The sequence below is a fragment of the Euleptes europaea genome, chromosome 14 (assembly GCF_029931775.1).
Source record: "Euleptes europaea isolate rEulEur1 chromosome 14, rEulEur1.hap1, whole genome shotgun sequence".
Taxonomy (NCBI): Eukaryota; Metazoa; Chordata; class Lepidosauria; order Squamata; family Sphaerodactylidae; genus Euleptes; species Euleptes europaea.
Window position 1 is genome coordinate 58,845,187 of NC_079325.1, and position 26,327 is coordinate 58,871,513.

Consider the following 26,327-nt stretch of genomic DNA (forward strand, 5'->3'; position numbering starts at 1 on the left):
GGAGGGTGGTGGAGTCCCCGTCTTTGGAGGTCTTTAAGCAGAGGCTGGATGGCCATCTGTCGGGAGTGCTTTGATTGTGGGATCCTGCATGGTGGGGGGAGGGTTGGGGTCACTGGAGATGTGGGGGGGAGGTAGTTGTTAATTTCCTGCATTGTGCAGGGGGTTGGACTAGATGACCCTGGTGGTCCCTTCCAACTCTATGATTCTATCTCTGTTACTCATGTGTGGCACATTCATCGAATTTAAGGAAAAATGAACTACCTTTTTTGCAGTTCACCATCTCCTGAAGCAACTGTTATCCCAGTTTACCTGCCTCTTCTAGACACTGGGCCAGGTCCTTTCCCACGCTCCCTTAGCAGAAGCACAGGCTGGCCATAACCCTCCCCCTCTCCCCGTGGGTCTGCACAGGCCCCCCAGGCAGCTGCCGCATGTGTGAGAGCCACAAGAAGGCAAATGCAAGCAGGCAGCCAAGAAGCACAAAGGGAAAGGTGTTTTCCGCCCTGGAAAGGGGGTGTGAGAAAGAGATTTGGGCCTTCTGCCTTTGCCCTATTAGAAATTGGCTGCCAACCCAACATGGATGCTACTCTCACCCATAGATGTCCAGCTGGTCCAGCTCTCGAGTGACCCTCGAGTAGAGGGAAGTCTTCACTTGGAAGACTGCACTTGACACGTCCAACCAGTTCTCTGCTGACCGCTTAATGTGATGCTTCTTCAGTTCCTCAGGGTTCCCATAGTACGGGAAAATCATGTACTCCCCCTTGGCATCTTTTTTGAAGACCACATTGGTGTGTAGGACACGACTGAGCTCCCGCAGGAAGTTGAAAGAGTTGTTCTTCAGGTTCTCTGGTGTAGTCAGAACCACCACCACCAAGGTGCCATCTGCAAGCTTCTCGGGCACATTGTTGGCACAGTCCAGGCCATCCCACTCACATTCTGCGTTGTTGCACCCCTGGTCGCAGTGGCCATCCGAAAAATGGTCCTTGCAGTATTGGTCATACAGAGGACTAGGCAAGTTGAAAGGAAAAGAGAAACCAGTCATGGCTAACCCACACCACGTCAGCAGGGCACAGCTCACACAGCTCATGGAAGTCTAGCAAAGACATAGGCTCAGCTTGCATCTGGGTGCCACTGCAGCCCCAAATGCTCTCCCCCTCCCCCCACCACACACACATGCTGGCGCAGCAACAGGGGATTTGCTCTGCATAGAGGCAAATGGTTAGAATGTGCATCAGCACAATTATCAGTCCTCTGCTCTACAGACCCTGCACGGTGGGCTTCCAGCTGTCTCCCGAGGGGAACACACAACCCCTCTGCCAGCACACCGCCATATGGAGAGGGCCGGCTCTCTTTCAGGGAAGTGTGTGCACCATGACCAATGTTCACACTGGGAAACCCTGGTAAGTACCTGAGTAACCCTATCTGAACACCACAAAGCATCTGCCATGATCCAAGTGCTATCTCAGAGATGCTTCCGTCAGCCCTGTAAGGCAGGTCAGCAGGCTAATCCCCATACTGCAAAGAGGGGACTGAGGCTGAAACAGGGAGAGCGAGCAGCTTGCCCAAGGACACCTTGACAGGCTGTGGCAGGGGTAACGTGTGAATAGGGAGTTTCCTGGCTCACAGCTCAGAACAGGTCTCCTTTAGGCACCATGTGGGTCCCTTTTTCTTCCACCCGCACCTGCCCAAGCGCACCCTGTTCCCCATTCCTGTCGGCTGAGACCCAGAGGGGCATGCTTACTTGCACTGCCCTTCCACCTTCTGGCAGTCAAAGCCGTCATAGAGGCACCCGGGGTTGTTGCACTGGGCATCGCATTTCCCATCGTTGAAGTACTTCCAGCACTGCAGGGACTGGGAGCAGTTCTTCCAGGGGCCGTTGAAGTTGAGTGAGCAGTCCCCTCCGTCCCAGCCGCAGGCGTGGTTGTTGCACTTGGTGTCACAGAACTTGTCTCCCGCTTGGCTGGCACACCCCGGGATCTTGCACTTCTCCTCGAAGGAAGTGGGAGGGATGTCCTGACCCTTGCCCCCAGGGAAGTCGAAGTCCAGGATGTGGCAGTTGAGCCCATTGAAGTTGACGGGGCAATGGCACCGATAATGGGGTGGCTCTTTGGCAAACTGACACGTCCCCCCGTTGTAGCACGGACTCGAGTGGCAAGGGCTGTTGGGAGGGAACTGGCACACGGGGCCCATGAAGCCCAGCGCGCATGCGCACTTGGAGCCCTTGGAGGTGGAGACACAGGTCCCGCCGTTCAGGCAGCGAAGGCTCCCACAGCTGCGCGAGTCGTTTTCACAAGTAGCCCCTTCAAAGCCCTGAGGACAGAAGAATGGGACATGAGCACACAGAACCCCCCCAGAGGGATCGGGACCACGGGCCACCTTGCCCCCTGGCATTCTGTCTAGCAAGAGCAGCCGCCCAGCTCAGCCCTGTTGGACTGGACAACGCAGGGCCCACCTCATCCATTCTCTGAACTGGGAGGCGGAGCTCTTCTTGAGGCAGCAGCAGGGCGGCACATTCCCCAGCTGCACTTTCTGATCACAGCGCCAGGGCTATGTACGCACAAAGCTGCCTCCTATGGAGCCAGACCACTGGCCCAGCCAAGTCTGTATTGCCTACTCAGACTGGCAGCGGCTCTCCAGGGTCTCAGGTGGAGGTCTTTCCCATCACCTACTGCCTGATCCTTTTCACTGGAGATGCCAGGGAATTGAACCAGAGACCTTCTGCCTGCAATGAGGAGTTCTTCTACTCAGCCACAATCCTCCCCAAGCTACCCAGCCAGAACCCTGTTTTCTGACAAGATTTGCAGCTACAGCCCTAACTTTCTGGGGAGAAGAATCGGTGCTTCTCCTATATTTGCTACCAAGGCTGGAATTCCAGGGCAGAGAGAGAAGTCAGGAGTGACAAAAAGCCTGGATGGGGGTAACTGGTGTGCCGCACTGCAGGTCCCTCCCTCCCAGACTCCGCCACTCTTCCTCCCACAGAAGCTGGCTGGGGCGAAGCACCAAGCAGCACGAGCAGCAGGTGCCAAAGGGCAACAAGGAAAGAGCGAGCTGCCCTGCCCCAATATTTAAGAACCCTCCTTGCACTATCAGCTCCTGCATCTCCACAGTGCTAAAAGGGACAGCGACCGCCGTACCAGATCCAACCAGGGAAGCCCGATATCCACTTGTGCCATTGCACTTAGAATCATAGAAACATAGAGCTGGAAGGACCTCCAGGGTCATCTAGTCCAACCCCTTGCACAGTGTAGGTAATTTACAACCGCCTCCCCCTCTAACCCCCCAGTGACCCCTGCTCCATGCCCAGAAGAGGCAACCCCCCCAAAAACACACACACACACACACACACACACACAACCACCCTCCAGGATCCCTGGCCAAACTGGCCCCAAACTGGTGATCAGCATTTCCCTGGGCATGTAACAAAGGGCCAGCTGAACACTGGTGCAACCCTCCCTCTCATGATCTGCCTTAGTTCACAGAATCAGAATTGCTGACAGATGACCATCTAGCCTCTGCTTAAAAACCCACCACCTCCCGAGGAAGCCTGTTCCACTGAGGAATCGAACTGTCAGAAAGTTCTTCCTAATGTTTAGCCAGAAACTGTTTTGATTCAATTTCAGCCCATTGGTTCTGGTTCGACCTTCTGGGGCAACAGAAAAGAACTCCGCACCATCCTCTATACGACAGCCCATGACGTACTTGAAGGTGGTTATCATACCACCTCTCAGTCGTCTCCTCTCCAGGCTGAACATACCATGCTCCTTCAACCTTTCCTCATAGGACATGGTCTCCACACCCCTCACCATCTTCATTGCCCTCCTCTGGATACGTTCCAGCTTGCCTACATCCTTCTTAAACTGTGGTGCCCAAAACTGAACACAATACTCTGGGTGAGGTCCAACCAGAGTAGAGTAAAGCAATACCATTAATTTACATGATCTGGACACTATACTTCTGTTGATGCAGCCCAAGACCGCATTTGCCTTTTAAGCCCTGAGCCTGTCTTGGTTAGGAAAAGGCGGGGCATAAATGGAATTAAATAAATAAATAAAATAAGCTACCGCATCACACTGATGATTCATGTTCAGTGTTTGGTCTACTAAGACCCCAAGATCCTTTTCACACAAACTACTGCCAAGACAAGTCTCCCCATCCTATAATTGTGCATTTGATATTTCCCACCTAAATGCAACCTTCTACCTACCTTCTTTGACCCTCCCCTTGTCCTGCCCACTAAAAACGAGAACACACTACTCACCGGGGGGCATTTACAAATGTAACCGTGCTGAGTGTTGCTGGCAACTGCGCAGGTCCCACCATTCCTGCAAGGCTTGTTTCGACAGCCATCCACCACGCTCTCACAATGCCGCCCTGTAAGGGGATGTGGAAAGCAGCCTTGTAAGAGGACTCTGCCACACATGACCGACTGTATGTGAGCGTTTCCTGAGCTGCAGCATCCTATGTTGCCCCTGCCACCTTCTGCTGGCATTTACGAGAGCAGAAATCTTATGCGTTCAGCAGAGTGACATTCACAGGGGGGCTTGTAGAGGGTTAGAGGTAGTAACAGAAAAGGGGGGGTTAACAAGCACCATCTTCCGTGAGCAGGAAGGGAAATGCTGAGGGCTACCTGTGGGGGTTGTGATACTCACCCGAGTAGCCAGGCCGGCACTCGCATATGTAGTCATTAATGCGCTGCACACAGTTCTGGGTCCCGCGTTGGTCACATGGGTTGGAGAGGCACTCGTTGACGTCCCCCTCACAGCGCTCCCCCACAAAGCCTGGTGAGCAAATGCAGCTGTAGCTCCCGATCCTGTCCACGCACCTGCCATTGTTGAAGCACTTTGGGGCCAAGGTGTGGGCATCGAAGAAGGGGCTGCAGTCATCCACGTTGATTTCACAGTGCACCCCTGAGGGCAGAGACCAAGAGCACAGGTGACAAAGGGAACCAACCCCACGCCGCAGCTGCTGCACAGGACATTGCCCTTTCCGTTATCCACCCCCACCCCTCTGTTCCCAGTCACCTTGAGTTCCTCGAGGACAAGAACATTTGTAGGTGTTGATGAGGTCAATGCAGGTTCCTCCATTTTGGCAGGGCTGAGAAAGACATTCGTTGACCTCCTCCGAGCAGTTAACCCCATGATAGCCAGGAACACACTGCAAGAAACATCACAGTTAGCCTTAGACATCTGAAGGGACTGTGCAAGGCTGGCACTCTTCCTTCTCATTCTCCTCCTCTCCTGCTCCATACCTCACATGAGTAGCCTCCAAGGTAGTCGGTGCATGTGGCCCCGTTCTGACATGGACTCGGGGAGCACTCATCCACCTGCTCCTCACAGTAGCTGCCAGTGTAGCCGGCTTGGCAGTGGCAGAAGTGTGTGTTGCCTGTGTCCATGCACAGGCCCGAGTTCCTGCACAGGTGTGCTACGTCCACACCTGCAAGACCCAAAGACAAGCAGGGGGTCAAACACAGGTCCAGCCTCATTAGCTAGGGGCACAGGTGCTCATGCCCAGAGAGCCTTGCCAGGCACAGGGGAGAACAGAGGTGTGCCTGGCACTAACCCAACCTTCGGCTCTTCTGCACCTCAGGCTCTGCCTTCACCCCTGCATCCCCAGCTACAGTGGAAGCCCAGGGAGGGCCCTGGCTTGGAACACACTCGCTTGGGGTCTGGATTCAGGCCATCCACAGCACTGGCCTGGACTCAACACCTTAGTTCAATCCTGACGGATGTCGGCTTTAGGTAGCCGGCTTGCTGGGGGTAAAGTGTAGATGACTGGGGATGGCAATGGCAAAACCACCCCGTAAACACGTTCTGCCTAGTAAACATTGGGATGTGACGTCACCCCACGGGTCAGTAATGACCCGGTACTTGCGCAGGGGAATGCCTTTATCTTTTAAAGTTTCAGTGGTTTAAAGCTTATCTTTAAACCAAAGAAATCTGAACTTAAAATTCAATATAACCCTACTGAAAACTTACAAAAAATCTGCTTTTCTTCGTAACAGAAGGGTCACGAGGAGCAGCACAGGCGTTCGTATGTCACAACCCTGGGAGCCGGCAAGCCCATCAGGGCGCCTTTTGTCTTCCTGTGTTAAGCCACATTTGGCTCCCTACTCTTAATTAGATACGTCTGCCACAAAATGAGAACCTTCCATCTCTGGGAGGAAATGGGCTTGCCCTGGACCTCCCGCCAGCCCTGGCTTCTGGTGTGATGCCGGAGTGGGGCAGGGCGGTCGTGTGACCAAGGAAAAGGTGCAGACCATGAGTGCAATCCAATGTTGTTTTAGTCAACAGGGCTTACTCTTAGGATTGCCCTGGAAAGCAGCAACACTTTCTGCCACTAATGCCAGAAACTGAAAAATGCTACAAGAGAGACCCTATTTGGGGTCATGGGCATTACTTTGTCTAAAAATAAGCTATGTGTTGTATCTTATTTTCTTAAGTAACAGCAATATTAAGTCAAATATTTCAGAAACTTAAGAATGTACGTTTTGTGGCTGTATAAAGATTTTACTCTGTTTTAAATCAATTTTTATGGTTCCAACAACCAATTTGCACACACTTTCATTTAGGAAGTATTTTCAATCCATGATTAAAATCAGATTTTTTTCTGGGTGGCTTAGATCAATCCCCCGCTGGACATGTGGGAAACCGACGCCTGTGAGACGGTCTGTGCAGAAGCAAAAGTAGACGGGGAGGAGGGGGCCTACCTTGCTGCTTAGCTGCCACCTCGCAGGAGACATTGGGGATGTCGCAGTAGAGGCCCGTCCAGCCTCTGGGGCACCCACAGCGGTATAGGTTGCCTGTCTGCAGGCAGTGTCCGCCATTTCTGCAAGGGGAGGAGTCACACCAGCGCACCAGGTTCTGGGGAGGAGAAGAGAGGGCAAAGTTTGGCAAAGTAAACCACCAAAGAAAAAAAGAGAGAGATTCCAGGTGCAGAGAAGCAGCCTTGCAAACTACCCTCTAGGTTGCTGGAGACGGACAGGGCCCCCCCCCCTTCCCTGTAGCCTTAACACCCCTGGAGAGGTGGGTGAGCTTGGTTCCAGATCTCCCAGTGAGAATCATGGCTGAGTGGAAAACAGAACTCAGCCCTCCTCGTTCCCCTTCTGGCACGCTAGCCATGACACCTCACTGGCTCTCCTCTGAAATGAAGCATGACAGCACCCCTGATAAAGCTGGGTGGGTCAGCCTGCCCCCACCCCCCCGACACCACCTTCTGCTCCAGGGTGCACAAAGTCAGGACTGGCATAAAATCAACAAATCACAGCTTCAGGTGCAAAGAGACACTCTGGAACATGCTGCAGAGACCTGTCAGCTGAGAGAGGAGTGTGTGTGTGTCTGTGCAATGGCCTCTTCACTGGAAGGAAAGGCCAGGGTCCAGCACAACCACTTCTCCCCTGCCCAGCTCTCCCCCTCAGTCCACAGGCGTCAACTGATGCCTTTATACAGTCAACTCCTACCCTCCCCAATGCAGTCTCTCAAGCAGAAGAAAGAAAATCAAGTCAGTGTAGGCTTAACCTCTTTTCGCAGAACTGCAAAGTGGACAGCAAGCAGAGAGGTGCTCGCAAGTCGATCCCCACCAGACCAACCTTCCTTACCTGGCAACTGAGGCCCGTGTAGCCCTGAGGGCAGCTGCACTTGTAAGTCCCATAGCTGTCCTGGCAGGTGCCTCCATTCAGGCAAGGCTTGGAGTCACACTCATTGATATCGTGCTCACAGTAGATGCCAGTGAAGCCAGGCGGGCACATGCAAGTGAAGGTGTTGATCCCATCCACGCATGTTCCCCCATTGAAGCAGGAGCTGTGAGACCAAGCACAGAGACCAACTCTCAACCCTCTGGGAATATGGCAACTCCACTCTGAAAAACCATTCGCTCCCAATTCTCACCAAGCAATCTCAAATCTTGGACAGCAGAAGGAGCATCAATAATGCAAAGGAGGAAACTACAGCCTCAGATGTCTGTATACTTCCAGACTGGTGCCATAAATGCTGAGGTTTGCAGAAGCTTCCACAGGTATGAAGCCATCCGTCAAAGGCATGAAGTGCATGGGCCATTAATGTGTGTGTGTGTGTGTGTGTGTTAAGTGCTGTCAAGTTGCTTCCGATTCATGGCGACCCTATGAATCAATGTCCTCCAAAATGTCCTATTGTTAACATTTATACCTATTTTTAAAAGGCAGGAAGGAAATCAAACTCTCACGTTCTAACCCCATTACACAGCTATGCATGTTTCACAATTCCATGCAAGCACAGAAAAAATCCAGAATATGGTACTGACTGTAAAATGAGGCTGAGAATCCCAGCTTCCATTTCTTTTAAATAGCCCTTTAAAAAGCTGCAGAGATATTGATCCACTAAGGGAAATACCTGCAGAAATCTAGAGGAACAGTGGATTGTCAGTGAACTTTCAGTGTCTTCGGCCCTTCCCATGACCAGCAGAAACAGAATAAATTATGCAAAGTAGCCAAATTTGGGCACGTGATTTGCATAATTTCCACAGATTGCAGTGCTCCACATTGTGGGTGAGAAATTTTGATTGTTCTAAATGAGCAACAGACACAGCCTTCTGGCACCGGCTCTCTGTACACCAGTGCCAAGCTGCCCCCAGTCACAGCCGGGACCTACCTTTCTGTGCAGTCAGGTGTATTATTCTCGCAGTGGAATCCACTGAAGCCTGAGGGACAGGTACAGGTATAGCTGTCGACACAGTCCGTGCAGTTGGCCCCGTTCTTGCAGGGGTTGCTGGCACACTCGTTGATGTCCTCCTCGCACTTGGGACCCTGGAATCCTGCCTGGCAGTTGCAGAAGAAGGCGTTGATGCCATCGGAGCAGGAGCCACCATTGTGGCATGGGTCTGGAGGGAGGAGGAAGAAGGGTTACGCTGGCACTCAGGACACCTGCTGCACTTGGGCCCATGGGAATACTGCATGTCCTGGCAGGGAGGGGGGACGGGACGGGACAGACACACTTCCAGGCTGGCACATCTGCGTGCCTCATGCCCTAGACCAGAGGCCTTCAAATGCTCTGCCTTCAGGGAACTGTTTCCAAGCTTAATATAAGGTTTCTAGTGTACATCCACAAATATGGCTACACCAGCCAGGGACAGAGGGAAGTAGCCCCCACTGGATCAACGGTTCATGAGACGGAGCCAGTTGGGGCCTTTGGCCAAGACTACATGTCCTCTGCCCTAACGTGTGGGTCAAGGCTCAGGTCTGGCAAAGCAACCAAATCCCCATTTGGCATCATGTGCTTACTGGGATGGCAATCATCAATGTCTGTCTCACAGCTGGGGCCTTTGAACCCGGGCTTGCAGAGGCAGCGGTAGCTCCCGTTCGTGTTCTGACACACAGCGCCGTTCTGACAGGGGCTCTTCACACATTCATTAATGTCAATCTCACAGGTTTGTCCTGAGAAATAAATACACAGGAAGGAGATTTGTTAAGCTTTTAAAAAAGCTTAATTTTAAAAAGTCTGACTATCACATGATTATTAAATCAATTGCATGTAAACACATGTATATTATACTAAAGCATCAGCAGGACTGTCTCTTTCAGATGCTGAAAGAAGAGGGAGAGAGAAGGTACACCCAGCCTTGAACCATGGGGAAAGGCGGGTATAAATATTTTAATAACTAAATAAACATTTAACATCTGACACAACTTTTATGCCTGGTATAACAATAACACAGGATCCCTCCAAATCATGGCTTGCAAACCAGGTTCCCATCTCAGAGTTTCATTCAAATGGATCAATTAACCCCGATTAAGGGGAAACCCAGTTAGCAACAACCTGATTAGTGTCAGTGAAGAAGCAATATCTTGAAAGTCCTACAAAGCCTTGCTCCAAAGTATTTGACAGACCACACCTGCTCCCGTATGAACTTACCTGATTACTGCAGATCACTGGAGCTCTATTTGATGCGCCACCATTCTCTCAAAAAAGGAAGCTGCCCTTGCAAGGCAGGGCTTCTTCTGTGGCGGCCCCTTTGTTATGAAACATGCTCCCCAAAGGCATTCCCCTTAGTGCTAAGTGTACTAACTTGGGGGAGGGCATAGAAGAGGGACCACTAACATTAACTTTCAACTTTTAACTAGGGTAGTATCACATTATAGGCAGGTAACAAAAAGGAAAGAACAGAGAGGCAGCCCTGGGAAAATTACAGCTAGATAAAGAAATTCCCCTTGGGAGCTGATGGCCTTTGTTGCTGAATTCCCAATAGACTATGGCAAAGAAACAAGGTGGCAAAACCCACTGATAAGAACCCTTCACAAAACAAAACAACAATAGAAACCAATGTTTCTGCAGAATCCTGCCCCTGGCTATCTAAAGCTGCCAGGCAGGGAGAAGTCTGCTGCTCCAGGTCTGGCAAAAACAATATAGCAGAGCTGTAGAGGAGGTCTGTGCTGCAGAGTACCTAGGGCATGGAACACTTCTAACTGGAGCTGGAAATCTCTGCAAGAATCTGTGCAGCCATGCATGTGGAACAGGTGAAAAGTGCCTAGGACACCCGCTTCCACTGGTGGAGAACACACTGTTAATGTTCCTTAGGATAGAAACGCTAGAGAAACAAAGCAGCCTCTGAGAATAAACAAGTGTGCCCTTAATTTGCATTCCTACCAATTAAAATTAGCCTCCATTGATTTTAAACTGGCCCTCAACAAGTAATCAACTAATGCTCTGGGTGATTAATCGACTGATTCGAGCTTGTAGCCCTAGTATAGATCTAAATGGGAAGGCTTAGCAAAGCTGTGCTATAAACTAGCACTAAGGCTTAGATTTCCAGAAATATGGGTGAAAATGTGAACTAGTTTCAGAGCCTGCAGGATTTCTAACTGACAAATGCGTGACAGACGAAAGATAAACAGCAGAAAAGAGCAAGAGTCCAGTAGCACCTTAAAGACTAACAAAATTTCTGGCAGGGTAGGTAGGAGCTTTCGTGAGTCACAGCTCACTTCTTCAGATATCTCTTGCTCTTTTCTACTGCTACAGACAGACAAACACAGCTACCCATTGTGATCTATCTCCACAAAAGATAAACAGGTAAGGCTTTCCCTCCAAACTGAATTTCATGCATCTCCTCAAGTACAGGAAAAGGTCTGTCAGACCCAATTTTTCCATTCCAAATTCAGCCATCTTATTTTGACTCACAAGGTAACCTATGCAATGAACCAGCTCCAAGCTGAAGTAAAAGACATTCCAGCAAGCAAATGAGAAACTGGATGAAGTGTGGCCACAGGTTCTTTTGAAAAAGTAAGCAAGCCCCCCACTGGAAAAAGGCCACGCAGAGACCCACAACGGATCCACAGAAACTGGGAAACATTGACTGGTTAACCACACAGAGAGCACAGGAAGCCAGATGCACCCTGGGTGAACTGGGGCCTAGCTAGCCGTTGCGACATCCAGCAATAAATCAAGCACCTGCGGTGGGGGGCTGATCATCCACTCCCAGGCAACGCATCTTCATTTACAGCTGAACCCCGGACACATACCGATCTGTACAAAATCACTAGAAATAAAGGGTAGCAGTTTACTGGTCCCCTTAAAGAATATCTCACAGCCTTCCCCCCACAACTTATGGAAGCCATTGGAGAAAACAGCCATCCAGGCCAAGGCCTTGCAGGCCACCTGCCTCTCGCCAAGGTGTCTGCTTCTCTTTCGGGGCTCCCTGAGCCTCCTCTTTGCCTTATTACACAGCATGGCGAGCCCTCCACTCTGGGTACTGCAGGGCCCTCTGCCAGTGAGACGCTAGAGGGCTCTGCTGCAAGTCAGATGGGATCACGGAAGCCAAAACTCAACCCTCTACCACATGACCACCTTTAATAATAATAAAAAAAAGACAGGGTCCATTTCTTCTGTCCCTTGATGAATCCGTGTGGAAAAATGAACCCAGAGCCAAAGTACTTGCTGTAAACGAGCGGACGCATTCATATGTACATGACTAGGGACAAGACCTACCTTGCCACCCTGCAGGGCAGGCACACGAGAAGCTCTTGTAGTCTTCAGACTCTCTGCATTCCCCACCATTCTTACAGGGAGCGTCTGCGCAAGGAGCCAGCACATTCTCGCAAGTGGACCCTGTGGTTCGAACACAAAAACCAGCACACACGTTTGGCCCCAGTTCTGCTGACCAGATGGCAGAATGTGCTAAGATTTCACACCATGACCCCCTGGGGCCAGTTCAAGCGCCTGGGTGCACACAGTGGGGGCTTCTGCCCAAATATTCTGGGGTCAACTGACATTTCCACAGATTTTGCAATTGCTTCCTCTACTATGAATGTTCTGGCTGGGTCCTTGTTGTTCTTCTCTATCCCCTCTTGAGGCACCTTTACCTTCTTGGAAAAGGAAATCTTTGGAAAGCAAAAGTCTAAGAGGGAGGCAGCCTCACATTTCACTGGCTTATGTCTGGTAACTACTGGGTTGACCAAGAGAAAAGATCTTTTATCATAGAGGAAAAGTGAGACAACTTATATTTCTTTTCTCCTTCCTCTGCTCCCTTGTCCAGCAGGTTTTCCTGTTTACAAAGCCAAAATTCACTACATAACATCTTCCTTGTCAGCCAGGATCATCTAAAGGTCTGGTCTGTTTTCCACCCCCTTCTACCCCCTCCCTACCCCATGGTTGTTTCCATGGCAACCAATGAAGACAGGAAAGTACTCATAGCTTCCTCCAATTGTCTGCTGGTTGCCATTTTGTGAAGTGAGAGGAAGCAGGAAACTGGCAGAGAGGAATTGGCTCAGCAGAAATTTCTCGCCTGTGAAACTGCTGGTCTCTTATGCAAGGCATGTCTTTGCAAAAAGGAGCATCAATAGGCAGAACCGAACTGTAGGTTAAAAAAACTCAAACCAACCCAGAAGGGAGCCAGTTCTGAAGATTACAAAGTATTTTCTTAAATACCATATCACTGGAAAACCAGGTGAAGGAGAGGAGGACTCTCCTGTTCCAGCAAACTAAAGGCTTTACGTTCTCTTGAGTGTGTTTGTGTGAAAGTCACTGTTAGGGAGGAGAGAATCCTACATCCCAAAGTTTTAGAACAACGACTGCAAAATGAAAGCGTCTTTCAGCCACCTTGAGCCTGGTGCTTCTGCTATCCTGGGAGACAAGAAAGGTCTGCTGACATAAAGGGGGGGGGGGAAACGGGCCACGTGCAGGCCTACAGGGAGGGAGAGGGGGAGGTGTGGAGTCCACCTGTGTGTGCATCTGTTAGAAATGCCAGAGCCACTCTGAAGATTTTGAGGTTCTTCATATGCCAACTACTCCAGAAACTTCCCTTGCGCTTCCAAATAGAAAGTGGCCTTGAAACACCCCCTCCTCATTTCAGGATTGCAACTCTGCTGTTAGTGACAAGTTACCTCGAGCAGGACAGGATCATTCTCTTACCAGTGTACGGTAGCAGGCAACTGCACTGATAGCCGGCAACATCATCAATGCAAGTTCCTTGATTCAGGCAAGGGTTGGAAGCACATTCATTGATATTGGTCTGGCAGTTGGGACCTAGAGTGGAGAAAACCTGCACAGTCAGCTGCCTTTTATCCCGCCAGGCCTTCTGCCCCACTGCTATGCCCTCTGCCTGGCAGTGGCTCTCCAAGCCCTCAAGAGAAGATCCAGGCAGAGAACATTTTAACCAGAAAGACCAGAGGGACGACACCTGAGACCTTCTTTATGCAAAACATCGGCACAATCACTGAGCTCTTTCCTTTAATGATATATAACACCAGAACATTCAAAATGCTTTACACCACAGAAATGCTTTACACCACAGAAATCCTCCTGCCACCAGTGTGGGCTGAGGAAGAGACAGAAGGCCTTTCTAGTGAGTCCATGGCAGAGGCAGGATTTGAACTAGAAACCTCCCAGGCTACAGCACTCTCTTAGGCACTATACCAACATTACTCAATTCACTGGAAGAAACAGGAAAAAGCTCTTCCTCCAGGTACTGCTTTTTCTTTATTTGAAGCTTTATTCCACCTCATTCCAAGTGGCCAGTGCAAACAGTGAACCTTGTATTGATTTTATTTGATTGGCCTCTTGTAGAGAAACCCAGTTTCTTCCACTGGTCAGATCAGCATAGCAGTATCTTTGGGGACTAATCCACCATCTACTGAAGCCCCTCTCAGAGTCCAAGCCACCTCTGGAAGCATTTCAAAGCCTTTCCGTTTGGAGAACATCAGGGGAGATGGCTCATGTTTTATTTCAAACATTTTTGCCCCACGTTTTGCAATATGACAGTTGTGGGTCTAGTTGTGGGTCCATCACACTTGGTGAGCAACTGTTGCCCCCAAGAGGCTAAGCACGAGAGGGACACCCTCCACCTGCCTCCAGTTCCCATGCAGGTCTCTCCAGCCCCAGTGCACTCACCGCTGAACCCCTCCAGACAGGTGCAGATGTAGCCACTGGTCATGTCTTTGCAGGTGCCACCATTCATGCAAGGGTTGGATTCACACTCATTGTTGTTGATGTCACAGTTTGTACCACTCCAGCCCAGATCACAGTCACACGTGTAGCTTTGTTATGAAATGGAAGATGACAACATGTGAGCCTGAGTAGTGCACATACAGTCTATATGCCTACAACAGCCGACTCCCAGCTTGCTCCCCTGGGATCTCCAGCTCCCATGCTGGCCACTATTCTTGGCTGGCCCATTTCTTTAGAGCGTGTGCATGTCAGGACACAAGATGACCTGGGACTTGAGGAATCCATCCAGGGTGCCCCCACCCACCCAGTCAGCCTAGCCCAGAAGCAACAGGCCAATGTGAAACAGGGATGCTACCTGACACATATACAAGCTCTACTGGTGACGGCTAAGGCTATTGGCTGTCTTTGCCTCCCCCTGTCCCACACCAGAATGACAGCAACCTGAGGTGCACAGGGACCCACTTGGATTTTCCAACCAAACCGCTTAAGCCCCAAAAACATACCCGTTCAGCCCATCATTGCATTTCCCATGGATACAGGGATTGCTGTTACACTCATTCACTTCTGAGAGGCACATGGCATCGTGGAACCCTTCAGGGCAGACGCATATGAAACCGTTGATGCTGTCCCTGCATGTGCCACCGTTGTGGCAAGGGTTGCTGGCGCATTCGTCAATGTTGATGTTGCACATTCTCCCTAAGAAGGGGCGGCAAAGCATCAGCTGTCAGGGGTCACTGATTCAACACACAGAGTGTCATTGGTCATTCCCCCTCCCTGTCCTTCATCCTTCCTCACCTGTGTATCCTGGTTCACAGGTGCACTCATAACCGTTGATTTTGTCCAGGCATCTGCCATAGTCACAGGGGTTGCTGGCACAGTCATCTAGGTTGATTTCACAATTGGATCCTTGAAAGGAAAGTGCTCATTAGAACTGGCCATGGGTAAAGTCAGTCACATTTCGAGATAGCTGACTTTACCCTTCTGTAGACACTTCTGCCAAAAAACAACAACAATGAAGGTGTTTTTGGAAATAAACTTCTGGAATGGAAGAAACATGAATGAAGGAAACGAGCCTATCCTGCCACACTCACTCCCAATGACCACAGCTGCATTTTTACCACACAGTGTAGTGTGACCGGGGGGGGGGGGCTGCTGATGGGCAAGAAGGATGAGCTAGGATGGGTCAGGGATCCAGGGAATGTTGGCCCAGACATAAGAAACCAGGGCCCTTGCTGTCCTGGGGTGACCATGATGGTTTGGACCCTGGTGGACAGAAAGGCAGTTAAGAGTCCTAGCTGATATGGGAACCCCATAGAGGCACAACAGAAGGTGGTTACCTTGTGTTGCATCCATGGGGGTGTCAAGCAGTATTATACATGGCAGGCATGGGTGGAGGTATGAGGAGTATGCCAGTGGATAGCAATAGTGAGCATCCCTAGTCTTAACTATCTGGAAATCCTGGGCCAAAATTGACTGGAGTTGACCAAAGGGAAACCTAGGAAAGAGCTGGAGATGAAGGCAGTAGGACTTCAGATAGAGGACCTGGAGGCCCCCACTGGCTTTGGGAAAGTGCAGTGGGAAGAGCCATTGTTAGAAGCCACTGTTAGAAGACTATGGAGGCATCCACCCCAGGCTAGCCCGATCTTGTTATATATCAGAAGCTAAGCAGAGTTGGCCCTGATCAGTGTTTCATACCAGAGTCAAGACACAAACCACCTCTGAACATATCGTGCCTTGAAAACCCCAATCTGTGACTCGATGGCAAAAAAAGAGCTATTTGCCTCAGTTTACATTGATGATATTGTGATCTTCAGCTTGGGTTAGGAAGATCATATGAATCACCTAAGCCAGGTGCAAAGAGGTCAGGTCGACAGCTAATCCAAAAAATTGCAAAGTGGCCTGGATGCAGGTATCCTACTTGGGGTTTCTGGTAGGACACGGGCAGATACATGCTCTAGTTGCGAAGGTAAGGGCCCTTGCTCAGTGGCCCTGTTCAACTGACAAGAAAGTCCTACAATGCTTCATACCCCAGATCACAATGATAGCAGTCCCATAATGGACATGATATGAAAACAAATGCCTCACAAGCTGCAGTGGCAGGCTGAGACAGTGGAGTAATGCAAAGCACTTAGGACAGTGCTGACAAAAGGAACCAGTTCTGCAGATCCTTAACCCTACACAGCCTTTTGTGCTACAGACTGATACTTCCAGAATAGGACTGGGAGCAGTCTTGTCACAAGGCATAGGAGAAGAAGAGCATCCTGTTTTATACCTCAGCTGAAAGCTAACAGAAAGGGAGGGCAGATATGCTGTGACTGAGAGAGAGGCCATAGCAGTCAAGTGGGCTATTGACACCTTGAAGCATTACTCCTCTGGTGTGGTTGCAGCACATGAAGTACCTACAGTTGACTCACTGGTACCTTGCTCTGCAGCCCTACACCTTCGGGATGCAGAACTGGGCAGGAGGAGCTCATATTAATGTGGACTTTTTTTCTCTTGGCTGGCAGTAGAACAGTGTGCTGTTGCCAAGGGGCTGGCAACCCTCCTGGTTGGGGGGGGGTGTTGGTGGCAGGTGGATCAGTGTTGGGAGAGAAGGGCAAGCTAAGATGGGTTGGGGACGCAGGGGTTGTTGGCCCAGACACATAAGAAGCCCCCAGGAAGGACAAGGAGATGGGGAAGCGTTGGGCAGAAACTAGCCAATAGGTCAGGTGTGGCCCGTCATGTGCACGGTCAGGCATGGCTAGATTATGGCCTCAGCTGCCCTCACCAGAGTGCGCAGGCCAGAGTGGGTTTGAGGACAAGAGGAGATGAGGTTCCAAGAGAAGGGCCAATTACTGGGGAAGGCTTTAGAGGCAGTGATTAGGCACACCTGGGGGTGGCTGCTGGAGGAGGAAAGACTGGATACCCTGTATTGCCGAGTTGCCAACAAAGCTGTATGAGATCCATTCAACTGGACCTGAATCTAATTCTGAGGCCCATGGAAGGTTCAGCCATGACCCATCTACCCTGTGTGACAGCTGTGGAGATACTGGTGACTTGGAGAGCATACAGACTGGGGCTGCAACAGGGACAGCAGGGAAAACAGCATCAGTGCGGTCCTTGCAGCAGTGGGGACTGCATCAGAACGGACTTATGGGGCCCAGCAGCAATGGTGGGACCAGGTGAAGTGAGCTGTTTGACACCCACTGAACTGGACCTAAGTCTAATTGTGTGGCCCCTGCCCAGCTTGCTGCAGCCGGCAACACTGCAGGTGACCTGTGAGCCACCACACCCCACGTGACAGTAGCCATGCACAAATTTCAGTTTTTTTAAAATTTCAGCCTTATTTCAAAACCCAATTTCTAGCACGTGTCATTACTTAGATGTAGTTAGGTGGACTCTCAAAAGCTAGAGGGGTTCTGGAGCGAGATTCTGAGTAGGCTGGGGAAGGGGAGACATAATTCACGGATCCTCCTTAAGAAACCGAGCAGAACTGGGACTGCTTTTGCATTCTTCATTCCTTGCAGCCCCGCCCATGACAAAGGGCACACCCCTGCATTTTTTCCCCAGGTGTCTTCTGGGCTTGGCTTTAGACCCAACTCTTACGTAGGATGGTGAGGAAGCTGCCATGCTACCACCTCACAGTTCTCACCCGTAGTCCCTTTGAGGCACATGCAGTGGTAAGCATTGTTTCTGTCCTGGCAAGTCCCTCCATTCTTGCAAGGCTGGCTCTGGCACTCGTTCACGTTGATGTCACAGCGGTGACCGGTATAACCAGGCTGGCAGAGGCATGTGAAGGTGGCAATGCCATCGTGGCAGGCCCCATAGTGGCAGGGGTCCGGGTCACATTCATCAATGTCAGTTTCACAGTGGGGACCAGCAAAACCTGGGGCAGAAAGGACAGAAGTCGTCAGGGGGACACTGTTTGACCGGCGGTGTAGCCAAACCAGAACACAAGCACTGCCTGAGCTGCACCAGACCAACTTGCCAACTGGCCCACCAGAAGCACAGGGAGACTCACAAGGAGTGCGAGACAGAGAGCCATCCCCTGTCGCCTACACCTAACAACCACCTGTAGGACCAGGATCATGGTCTTGCATACTCTAACCGCTCACCCATATTTGCAGGGAAGTCAAAGAAAGGCCTCTGTGGAAGCAAACGTGGTCTCATCATTCTGAAGGCTTGGGAATGAGATATTCTGGAGGGCAACTGCCAGCTATGGACGTCTATTGCAGGCCCTGGAATCTGTTACATTGAATTCTTGGTGTGCTGGTAGAAATGGTTGCTCTAAGCAGAGCAGAAGAGAACTAGGGTGAGTGGAGGGGGAGGAAGAGAGTCACTGTGAAGGGCTTACAGACCTGCGTGAAAGGGCTTCTCTCTTTAGCTCCTTGGAAGCTCAGTGAAACACACAATTAGTAAGCTAGGAGGTTGTTTTATACCCAGGTGCTATTCTGTTTATAGAAAGAAAACTAAGTGGCTATTACTTTGGAGATTGTTGATTCATGTGCAGATTGACAATGTCCTAAAAGCACAACATTGTACAGCCACATATCTGCTGATTCTGCAAAAAGAAAAAGAAAAAAAGAAGTACAACGGAGGGGGGGGGGCATTTCTCCCCAATTATAGTGGCCAATGTTTCTGCAAGATAGCCATTCTACAAGGCACTACTGCAGAAGTCCCCAACCTTTTCTGAGCCTGCGGCCACTTGTGCAATTTTCAGATGGGGAGGTGAGTGCCACCCCAAGATGGCTTCAACAGGAGGCAGAACTGAATGGGACACCTCCCTCCTCACACCTCCTGAGAAAGAGAAAAGCTTGAAGAGGGAATGGAGCCACACACTGCCTAAGGAAAGCCCTGGTGCTCACCAGACCTCTCGAGCCACCAGTGGAAAACCCTTTCACTCAAATGAGGGCAGCCAATAACAAGTCCCACCTTTCACATTCTGAAAAGCTCGGTGGGCACCAAGGGAAGTACTGGCAGGGTGCCACAGTGCGCAAAGGGCACCACCCTGTGGAACCCTGCTCTGCTGAGTGTACATGGAAGGGAGATGTAGAAAGGCAGGAGGCCGCCAAGGAAGCACCGACAGGGAGGCTGAACCTTGGAACCAAACCCAACTCATTCAGGTGTGTCCTGGCTGCTTTCAACCCCCTCCTCTCAGACTGAGGTGGTGCTGGCTGGAAAAGAAAGGGAACATGTGGCACCGGACTGGGGGCGGGGAGCAATGTGAAGACAGAACCATCTCCCAGCTCCAGAGACTGGATCTGTCCCCTGGAGGGTACAAAGACCAGTCCCTCAGAAGTCCCACCTGTCTTTCTCCCCGAGGGCCAGAGCCTGCCTCTCGTGTCTGCCTGCAGCTGAGAGCTGCTGGCCATGGAATCCAACAGGACGGGAGGGGCGGGGATGGATGGCTGTGCGCATGGAGGGATAATAGCCATGCCCATTTATCTCGCCATCCTCCTTGGCTGAGAAGTGCAGGGCCGGAGGGGGAAGGACAAAAGCGGGCAGGAGAGGAAGACAAAGCGAGGCTTTGACTGCCCCCTCCCCCGCGCAAAATCTACATGGACGCTTTTCATCCGAGCCTCCTGTCTGACCGAGATGCTCATTAGAGACTGTTCAGCTGGAAGATTTCTGGCGGGAGCTGCTCCACAAAAGCCCCACTGTTTGCTGCCAGGGACTTTGGCCGCTGTTTTTGTCTGGACGCTCCTTGGGTTTCACTCATCAAGCGCACGCAACTGGGAAGGGGGTTGTTACATGGACAAACTTTATGCTCCTGCTTTCTCCTCCACAGAGGCGAGGGGCCAGAGGAGAGGGGAGGCAGAGAGGATCACCAACAGCCAACCCCCCCCCCCCACCAGGCAAACAGGGTTGTTGTTTTTTAGCTAAGATGGAAGCCTCTGAGACAGGTGCTGCAGGCAGCGAGAGAGCGAAGCAGGAAATGACCAGGTTATGTCTGCCAGGCTAGGAGGGCACAGCTTGTGCTCTGCAAGGCCAGTTGCCAGACACAGACCACAGTCCACCAGGGGAAGTACCCCCCTTTTTTCCTGCCTGCAAAAAGAACTCCCTATTACCCTGCAGGCTTGTGGGCCTTGGGGAGTCACACGTTGTGCAGGCTTGATCTCTGGGCACGGCCCTTCTAGCCCTGGGCACAATGCCTCCTCTGGGCCAAAGCCAGCAGCAACGGCTCAGCGGCAAAGGAGCACAGTGGCCAAGAGCACCAGCCAGGCGCAGGCAGAGGATGTGGTTCGGAGGTAGGGCATTGGCTCTGCATGCAGAAAAGTCCCAGGTTGAGTCCTTGGCAGCATATCCAGTTGAAAGGACCAGACCATCAGTGCTACGAAAGACCTCTGCTAGAGACCCTGCAGAGCCGCTGCCAATAATCAGAGTAGACAAGACTGACCTTGAGAGACTGGGGGGGGGGGGTCTGACTCAGCAGCTCCACGTATTCCTTTGGGCCCCAGGTCAGCATCCCACCAGTTTACCTCGCCAAAAAAAACTAATCCTCTGCCCTAAGACACCAGCTGTCCACCACTACCAGAGCCTAGTATGGCCCAAGATCCTGACTACCAGAAAGACAGAACACCCGACCCAGGTTCCCTACCTTCTGCGCATTCACAGGTGTAGGAGTTGGGGCCATCCACACACTTGGCTCCGTTCTTGCAGGGCGTGCTGGCACACTCGTCAATGTCATACTGGCACAGGTGACCATTGAAGCCTGTATGGGGAGCAAGAGGCAGAGCTTGAGCAGCAGCCACAGCTGGAGTCGCCCCCTGATTTATTTAGAGCATTTTAAACTCTCCTTCCCTTGCAACGAGACTCAGGGGTGGAGCTTCCAGACCTTCTTCCTGATAACCAACAATGGCAGCTTCATAGGCTAACTGGGCATTAAGCCAAACTTGGGAATTGTCCCTGCTTGGTTGTCTACAGAGTCCTAGAATCACCTCTAGGTGCCCAGCAAGAAAAACGTTTACAAAATAAGGCTTGGTGTTTTTGCTCACTGAGGCCCCAAAATGACTTCAACGGATACATGTGGGCAACCAGCTAAAAGCAAGAGCCCTGCCCCCAGGACACAGGTTCCACCTTATACCCTATGCTATTCAACAGCTACATGGAGCAGCCATTCAGGAATTTCAATCTAGGGCATCGTTTTTTGGATGACAGCTCTCTCTGCTTCCCCTTTCTAGCTGAAGCAGGTGAGGCCAGGCGTCTCCTGGACAGGTGTCTGGAGTCAGTTGTGGGTGGGTGGGAGCCAATAAGCTGAACCTCAATCGAAACAAGAGAAGGACTGCTAGCAGGATGAACAAGAGACTAAGGAAGTGATGTATGGTCCTTGGGAAACGTGGCTGCGCTCCCCTTAAGGATCAAGTCTACATCTTGGAGATGCTTTAAGAGCTAGACTTGCAGAGGGACACCCAAGGGACATCCGAAGATTGGTCTGCTCGCAAGATATTCACACTCATGCCAGATGCAGCCCTTTGCCACAGTTACACACATTCAAGTTAATACAGCAATGTAATGCAGGGCTGCTGGTTCCCAGGGGAACTCGAGCTGAGCCTCTCAGTTGAACTGGGCTCAGGGATAACATACTGGGGAAGAGGCTACCTAGGAGCTTCAGTTTGTTTGGAATACAGCAGCTAGGTGGTCAACTGGGACCAGCTGAGCAGCCCATATTTCTAAGCACTTGAAGACCTGTCCAGGCTGCAGTAACTCCAAGTTCTGAATTTGACCTAACAAGCTTAAACAGCCTGGATGTCGGAAGGGATACCCCCTTCTATGCAAACCTGAGCAATTGCCAAGATCATGTGTAAAGACCTTATTTGGGGTGACCCCACCTTCACAGGAGAAAGAGGTGGATACCAGGAGCAGAAGCCTTCTTTGTGGTGGCCCCCAGTTATGGAATTGATTCACCAGGTACCAACACTATGAGTGCTCAGACATGAGATTAAAACTTGGCTTTTCTTCCAGACAATTAGTGATAATCCATCTGATTAATTTTATTCCTTTCCTTTATGCCTTAGAAGCTCCTTGATCCATTGATCTTGAGCAGCGTAAATCTAATGTTTGAGGGATATAAGGACTGAAATAAATCTTGCCACTGACAATGTAGCCTTGGGATCCCTGTCACCCAACAAAAAAGGCATTATGTCAGAGACAGAGGCATTAGATTTATATGTTAAAAGGGGAGAGATATAACGTGATCGAAGTTCCTCATAAAAGCGGCATTCCAAGAGGGCATGAGCTAATGAATCAATAGAGCCAGAAGAGCAAGGACAGGTCCTGTCTGGGTATGGTATATTCAGAATCCTGCCCTGCATAACCATAGAGGGGTTAGCATTCAGTCTAGCTAAATAGAAGGCTCTAGAAAGATGAGGAGTTGTCAAATAATAAGTATAAGCAGGCAAACCACGTGGTGGTGGTACTCCGAAGAACTGGGATGAACAGACGCTGTTATAATCAAGCTCTTTAATGCGCTTTTTAATTTTGGTGAAAGCTTCAGTTTTCCCAAGATCTAATAACATATCCTGTGAGAAGCCCAACAATGACAATTTCTCATCTAAGATTTTTTTTCCATAAGGATTTAAAAGGGTCGTGCTTCAGAGAAGCTAGGAGACCTTCAGTGCTAAAGTGCACCTTAAGTTGTAACTTAAAGGCAGCCAACCATGCCCTGGCTTCGAGCGAGCGACATTTGGCTAAACTCGGAGCAAAGGGTAACACATTGAGGGGCATGATTAATTTTATTAGACTTCTGCCAATTCTTGCTCATCTGCTTGTGTGTGTTTTTTTGTTTGTTATAGTGCTATTGTTTCTAATGCTTTGTAAACTGCCATGGAAATCCTATGCTTGAAGTAAATGAAAGGACTGAACCATTTATCACGATGGCAAATATGAATGCCATGGCAAGATTAATCTTTGGGTCACACAGACACAAGACAAACAAGCAGCAGAGCAGGACAGTTAGGGATGGGGGGGGGTCTCCAGGGGGGTGCTCAGGAATGTCAGGCTTCCCACCTCCACACAGTCACAGTAGATGGCTTTGACCCCCCCCCCCAGAGAGCCCTCCCCTTTCCTGTAGCCATGGCTAGGTCCATGCCAAGAGTTGCCTTTTCCTCCTGAGAGAGGCTGGAGTGTGGGAGGCCCTGAGCTTCCAACACCCCTCACTATAGGACCCCCCCCCACTGCTGAACATGGCCAACCAGAAAGGGTGAAAGAGGGATCATTTGGGTTGGGGGAACCGACTCGACTCGCAGGCCAATGTGCAGGCAGGCAAACGACTTTCTCCATAAACAACACCCGTCCCCTGAACAGTGAGGCTGAGACTCCCCCCCCCCCAAGAGTGTTTCTCTCTCTGCCCTGTAACCTTGATCAGCAACACTGAAGGAGACACGCGTTTGGGGGGAGGGGGCTGGCTGTAGCAGATCACCCTCCCTCCTGAGTGAGCCTTTACAAGCACTGGCAGTCACCAAGCCAGAGGTACAAAGACAGAAAGCCCCGCTTCGTTACCCAACATGCAGCTGTATGGGCAAATCACAGCACTGTTGAAAGGTGACGGCTTTGGAAAATGGGTGATGGCAGAGAGGGGGATACAGGGTTGTACCAGGACAATCTCAGGTGCCCTTGCATTTATTCCTCTGCCCAGATGCCCTTTGTGAAGGCATGTCCATGTCTGCCAAAAGCATGCCCACAGGCTTGCAAGGGGAGTGGGCAAAGAGTAAAGGGGGCAGGAGAGCCAGGAATGGTTTTGGAACACAGTTTGGATGAGCTGCTCCCAGCCTTCAAATCCAGTGATGACATGGCCCACCGTGGCATTCCGTTTGCCCCTCTAATGCCTTCTGCCTTTTTCAATCCATGTTGCGGAAAAATACCCTCCACCCTAGAATTTACCCCAACATTTCAGCCTCCATTCTGTTTGTGAGTTGGAACCCAGCTGCAGACTAGCAGCTGGCAGGAAGCAATCAAGGCCAAGCACAGATTGCCCTAATGGCTTTGAGGTAGGATGCTGGTTTACCATCTCACACTTTGCTGGAATGTTGCACACAAATGGGGAAAAAGGTGGGCAGCCAAATAGAGGGCTAGAAAGTTTTCCTCTTGAAGCAGGAAGATCAAAACAACTGGGGGGGGGCGCAACACTCCAAAGGCTGGGAGAATTACAAATTCTCATGACATAGGAAAGAAGCTCTCTTTCTCTTATCTTATGGCTTCTTCCGATTAGAGAGGCACAAGCGATGCAGGACTAATTCTTTACCTAGGGACTTCATTTTAGCAATGTGGCAGGGGACAATGGGGAGAAATCCCAATCCAGAGAACAAAGGTGATGCTGAACTTCAAACTACTGCAACTTCAAGTAATGCTAGCCTGTCCTGTTTAAACTTCATTAGGATAAGAACTGAGTGTAGGAAAAGGGACTGTGTGTTTTCACCTTTTCTTTGTACCCTTGGCTCAGCTGAATGCTTGAACGCAATCTGTGTATTCTTTTATTTTATTATCTCTGAAAAGACACCATGACTATTTGGTCTTGCTATCTGAAGTACGGAAATGAGAGGGGTAGCAGATAAGCTCGCCATCGCTGGAGCAAGATCACAGTTTTGAGCTAAGCTGCGATAGATCGTCCCTGCACTAGCTGGTGGGAGTGAAGCAGGAGGTGCAGCAACTAAGCAGAGCCTCTAAATGGCACCGCAGATCCAGAGTGCTAGGTATGCACCTCAGTCTAGGAGGAGATACTCTCAGAGTATCCAGTTTGTTTCTGGCAAGCCTTGGGAGTGAGGGAAAGGGGCACCATTGTTGAGCAGAGACCTGGCACACCTGCAGGGTTTTCTGACCTCCCATGGGCCCAAAGGAACCGGGATTTGCAACTCCATTACTCCACACATGTGCAATGGAGAAGAGACTTGGACCTTACTATAGGCAACTGGTGGTGGTTATGTCACACTGATGCTGGAGTGTGGTCTTGCATAAGTGGAGCTGGATTCCACTGGATTTCCATACAGTCTCTAAACCCTCGCCAATAGGGAAGAGAATTTCCCCCCTCCCCCAGAATCAAGTTTTTCCAGGCCAGCTTTCCTTCGCCATGGAAACTGCTGCCCAACCAACCCAGTTCTGAGAACCTGATTTGCATCTCTAGGGGAGCCAAACCCCATTGCAAGGATTAGCCAGCCCTCGCCCATTGTCTGGCCTCACAGCCATGTGTTCTGATACCTTATTTAAATCAACCCTGCCTCCTTCTAAGCTCCCCCACAAACTGGAGCCTTTTCAAGTGCAAAGTTTTCTGCTACTGTTATTTAAATTGCTCCTCATCTTCCCTCTCTTTCACTCCCAGGCAGGAGAAGCAGCATTTGGTCTCTTTATGCTGAAAGGCTGTGGGATAGGAGGAGAGGAACACTTTTCTGAGAGTACCCGACCCCCATATCGGAGTGATACAGAAAAGGTTCCTTTTATCGGAAGAGGGGAAAGTGCCCCGCGTGCGTCCATCTCCATCCTCATAGAAAACAGTGGAAGAGCTCTTCCTTCAGCCATATTTTGCCAGGGGTCATCCTGCTTGCCTGGTGCCAGTTCTCAGAGCTGGACCACTCCCTACTTCACGGGGCAGCAAACCCAGCTTTTAGACCAAACACCCGTTCGGTGGGGAGCTGCCTCCTCTTGGCTCACTGGCCAGCAGTTTCAAAACACACATTTCATTCATCCACATGTTATATGTATTTCGAAGGAATTAGATATTCTTTTAATCAGAACTGCAAGAGAGGAGCATGGGGGGTGGGTGGGCTTGCTCGCCCAAGGAGCCCACCTGTTACATGCCCACCTCCCCAGTTGGTGGGGGGGGGATGCACACCATGGAGTGAGCTCTGCATGTAAGCATCAACCCCAGACAGCTTCAGCTGCACCCCTCTTCTCCTTCGCACCCTTCCCCACGACTTTCCACCTCTGCCAACTTGCTCCTGATGCTCCCAAAGC

At 50.6% G+C, this 26,327-nt stretch overlaps 1 protein-coding gene across 1 annotated transcript in view; it reads right to left on the reverse strand.

The window, feature by feature from the left end:
• The window catches only part of NOTCH1 (notch receptor 1), a 97,952-nt gene that overhangs the window by 13,502 nt on the left and 58,123 nt on the right, over nt 1–26,327 (reverse strand). The window contains exons 10-26 of the mRNA XM_056860203.1: nt 20,983–21,096; nt 18,037–18,270; nt 15,201–15,311; nt 14,909–15,101; nt 14,349–14,494; nt 13,371–13,484; nt 11,949–12,068; nt 9,248–9,400; nt 8,619–8,847; nt 7,592–7,793; nt 6,704–6,857; nt 5,246–5,430; nt 5,019–5,151; nt 4,647–4,904; nt 4,256–4,368; nt 1,739–2,307; nt 591–1,004 (exon numbers count right to left, since the gene is read on the reverse strand). Of these exons, the coding sequence (XP_056716181.1) occupies nt 591–1,004; nt 1,739–2,307; nt 4,256–4,368; nt 4,647–4,904; nt 5,019–5,151; nt 5,246–5,430; nt 6,704–6,857; nt 7,592–7,793; nt 8,619–8,847; nt 9,248–9,400; nt 11,949–12,068; nt 13,371–13,484; nt 14,349–14,494; nt 14,909–15,101; nt 15,201–15,311; nt 18,037–18,270; nt 20,983–21,096 (3,442 nt within the window). The remainder of the gene's footprint in view (nt 1–590; nt 1,005–1,738; nt 2,308–4,255; nt 4,369–4,646; nt 4,905–5,018; nt 5,152–5,245; nt 5,431–6,703; nt 6,858–7,591; nt 7,794–8,618; nt 8,848–9,247; nt 9,401–11,948; nt 12,069–13,370; nt 13,485–14,348; nt 14,495–14,908; nt 15,102–15,200; nt 15,312–18,036; nt 18,271–20,982; nt 21,097–26,327) is intronic.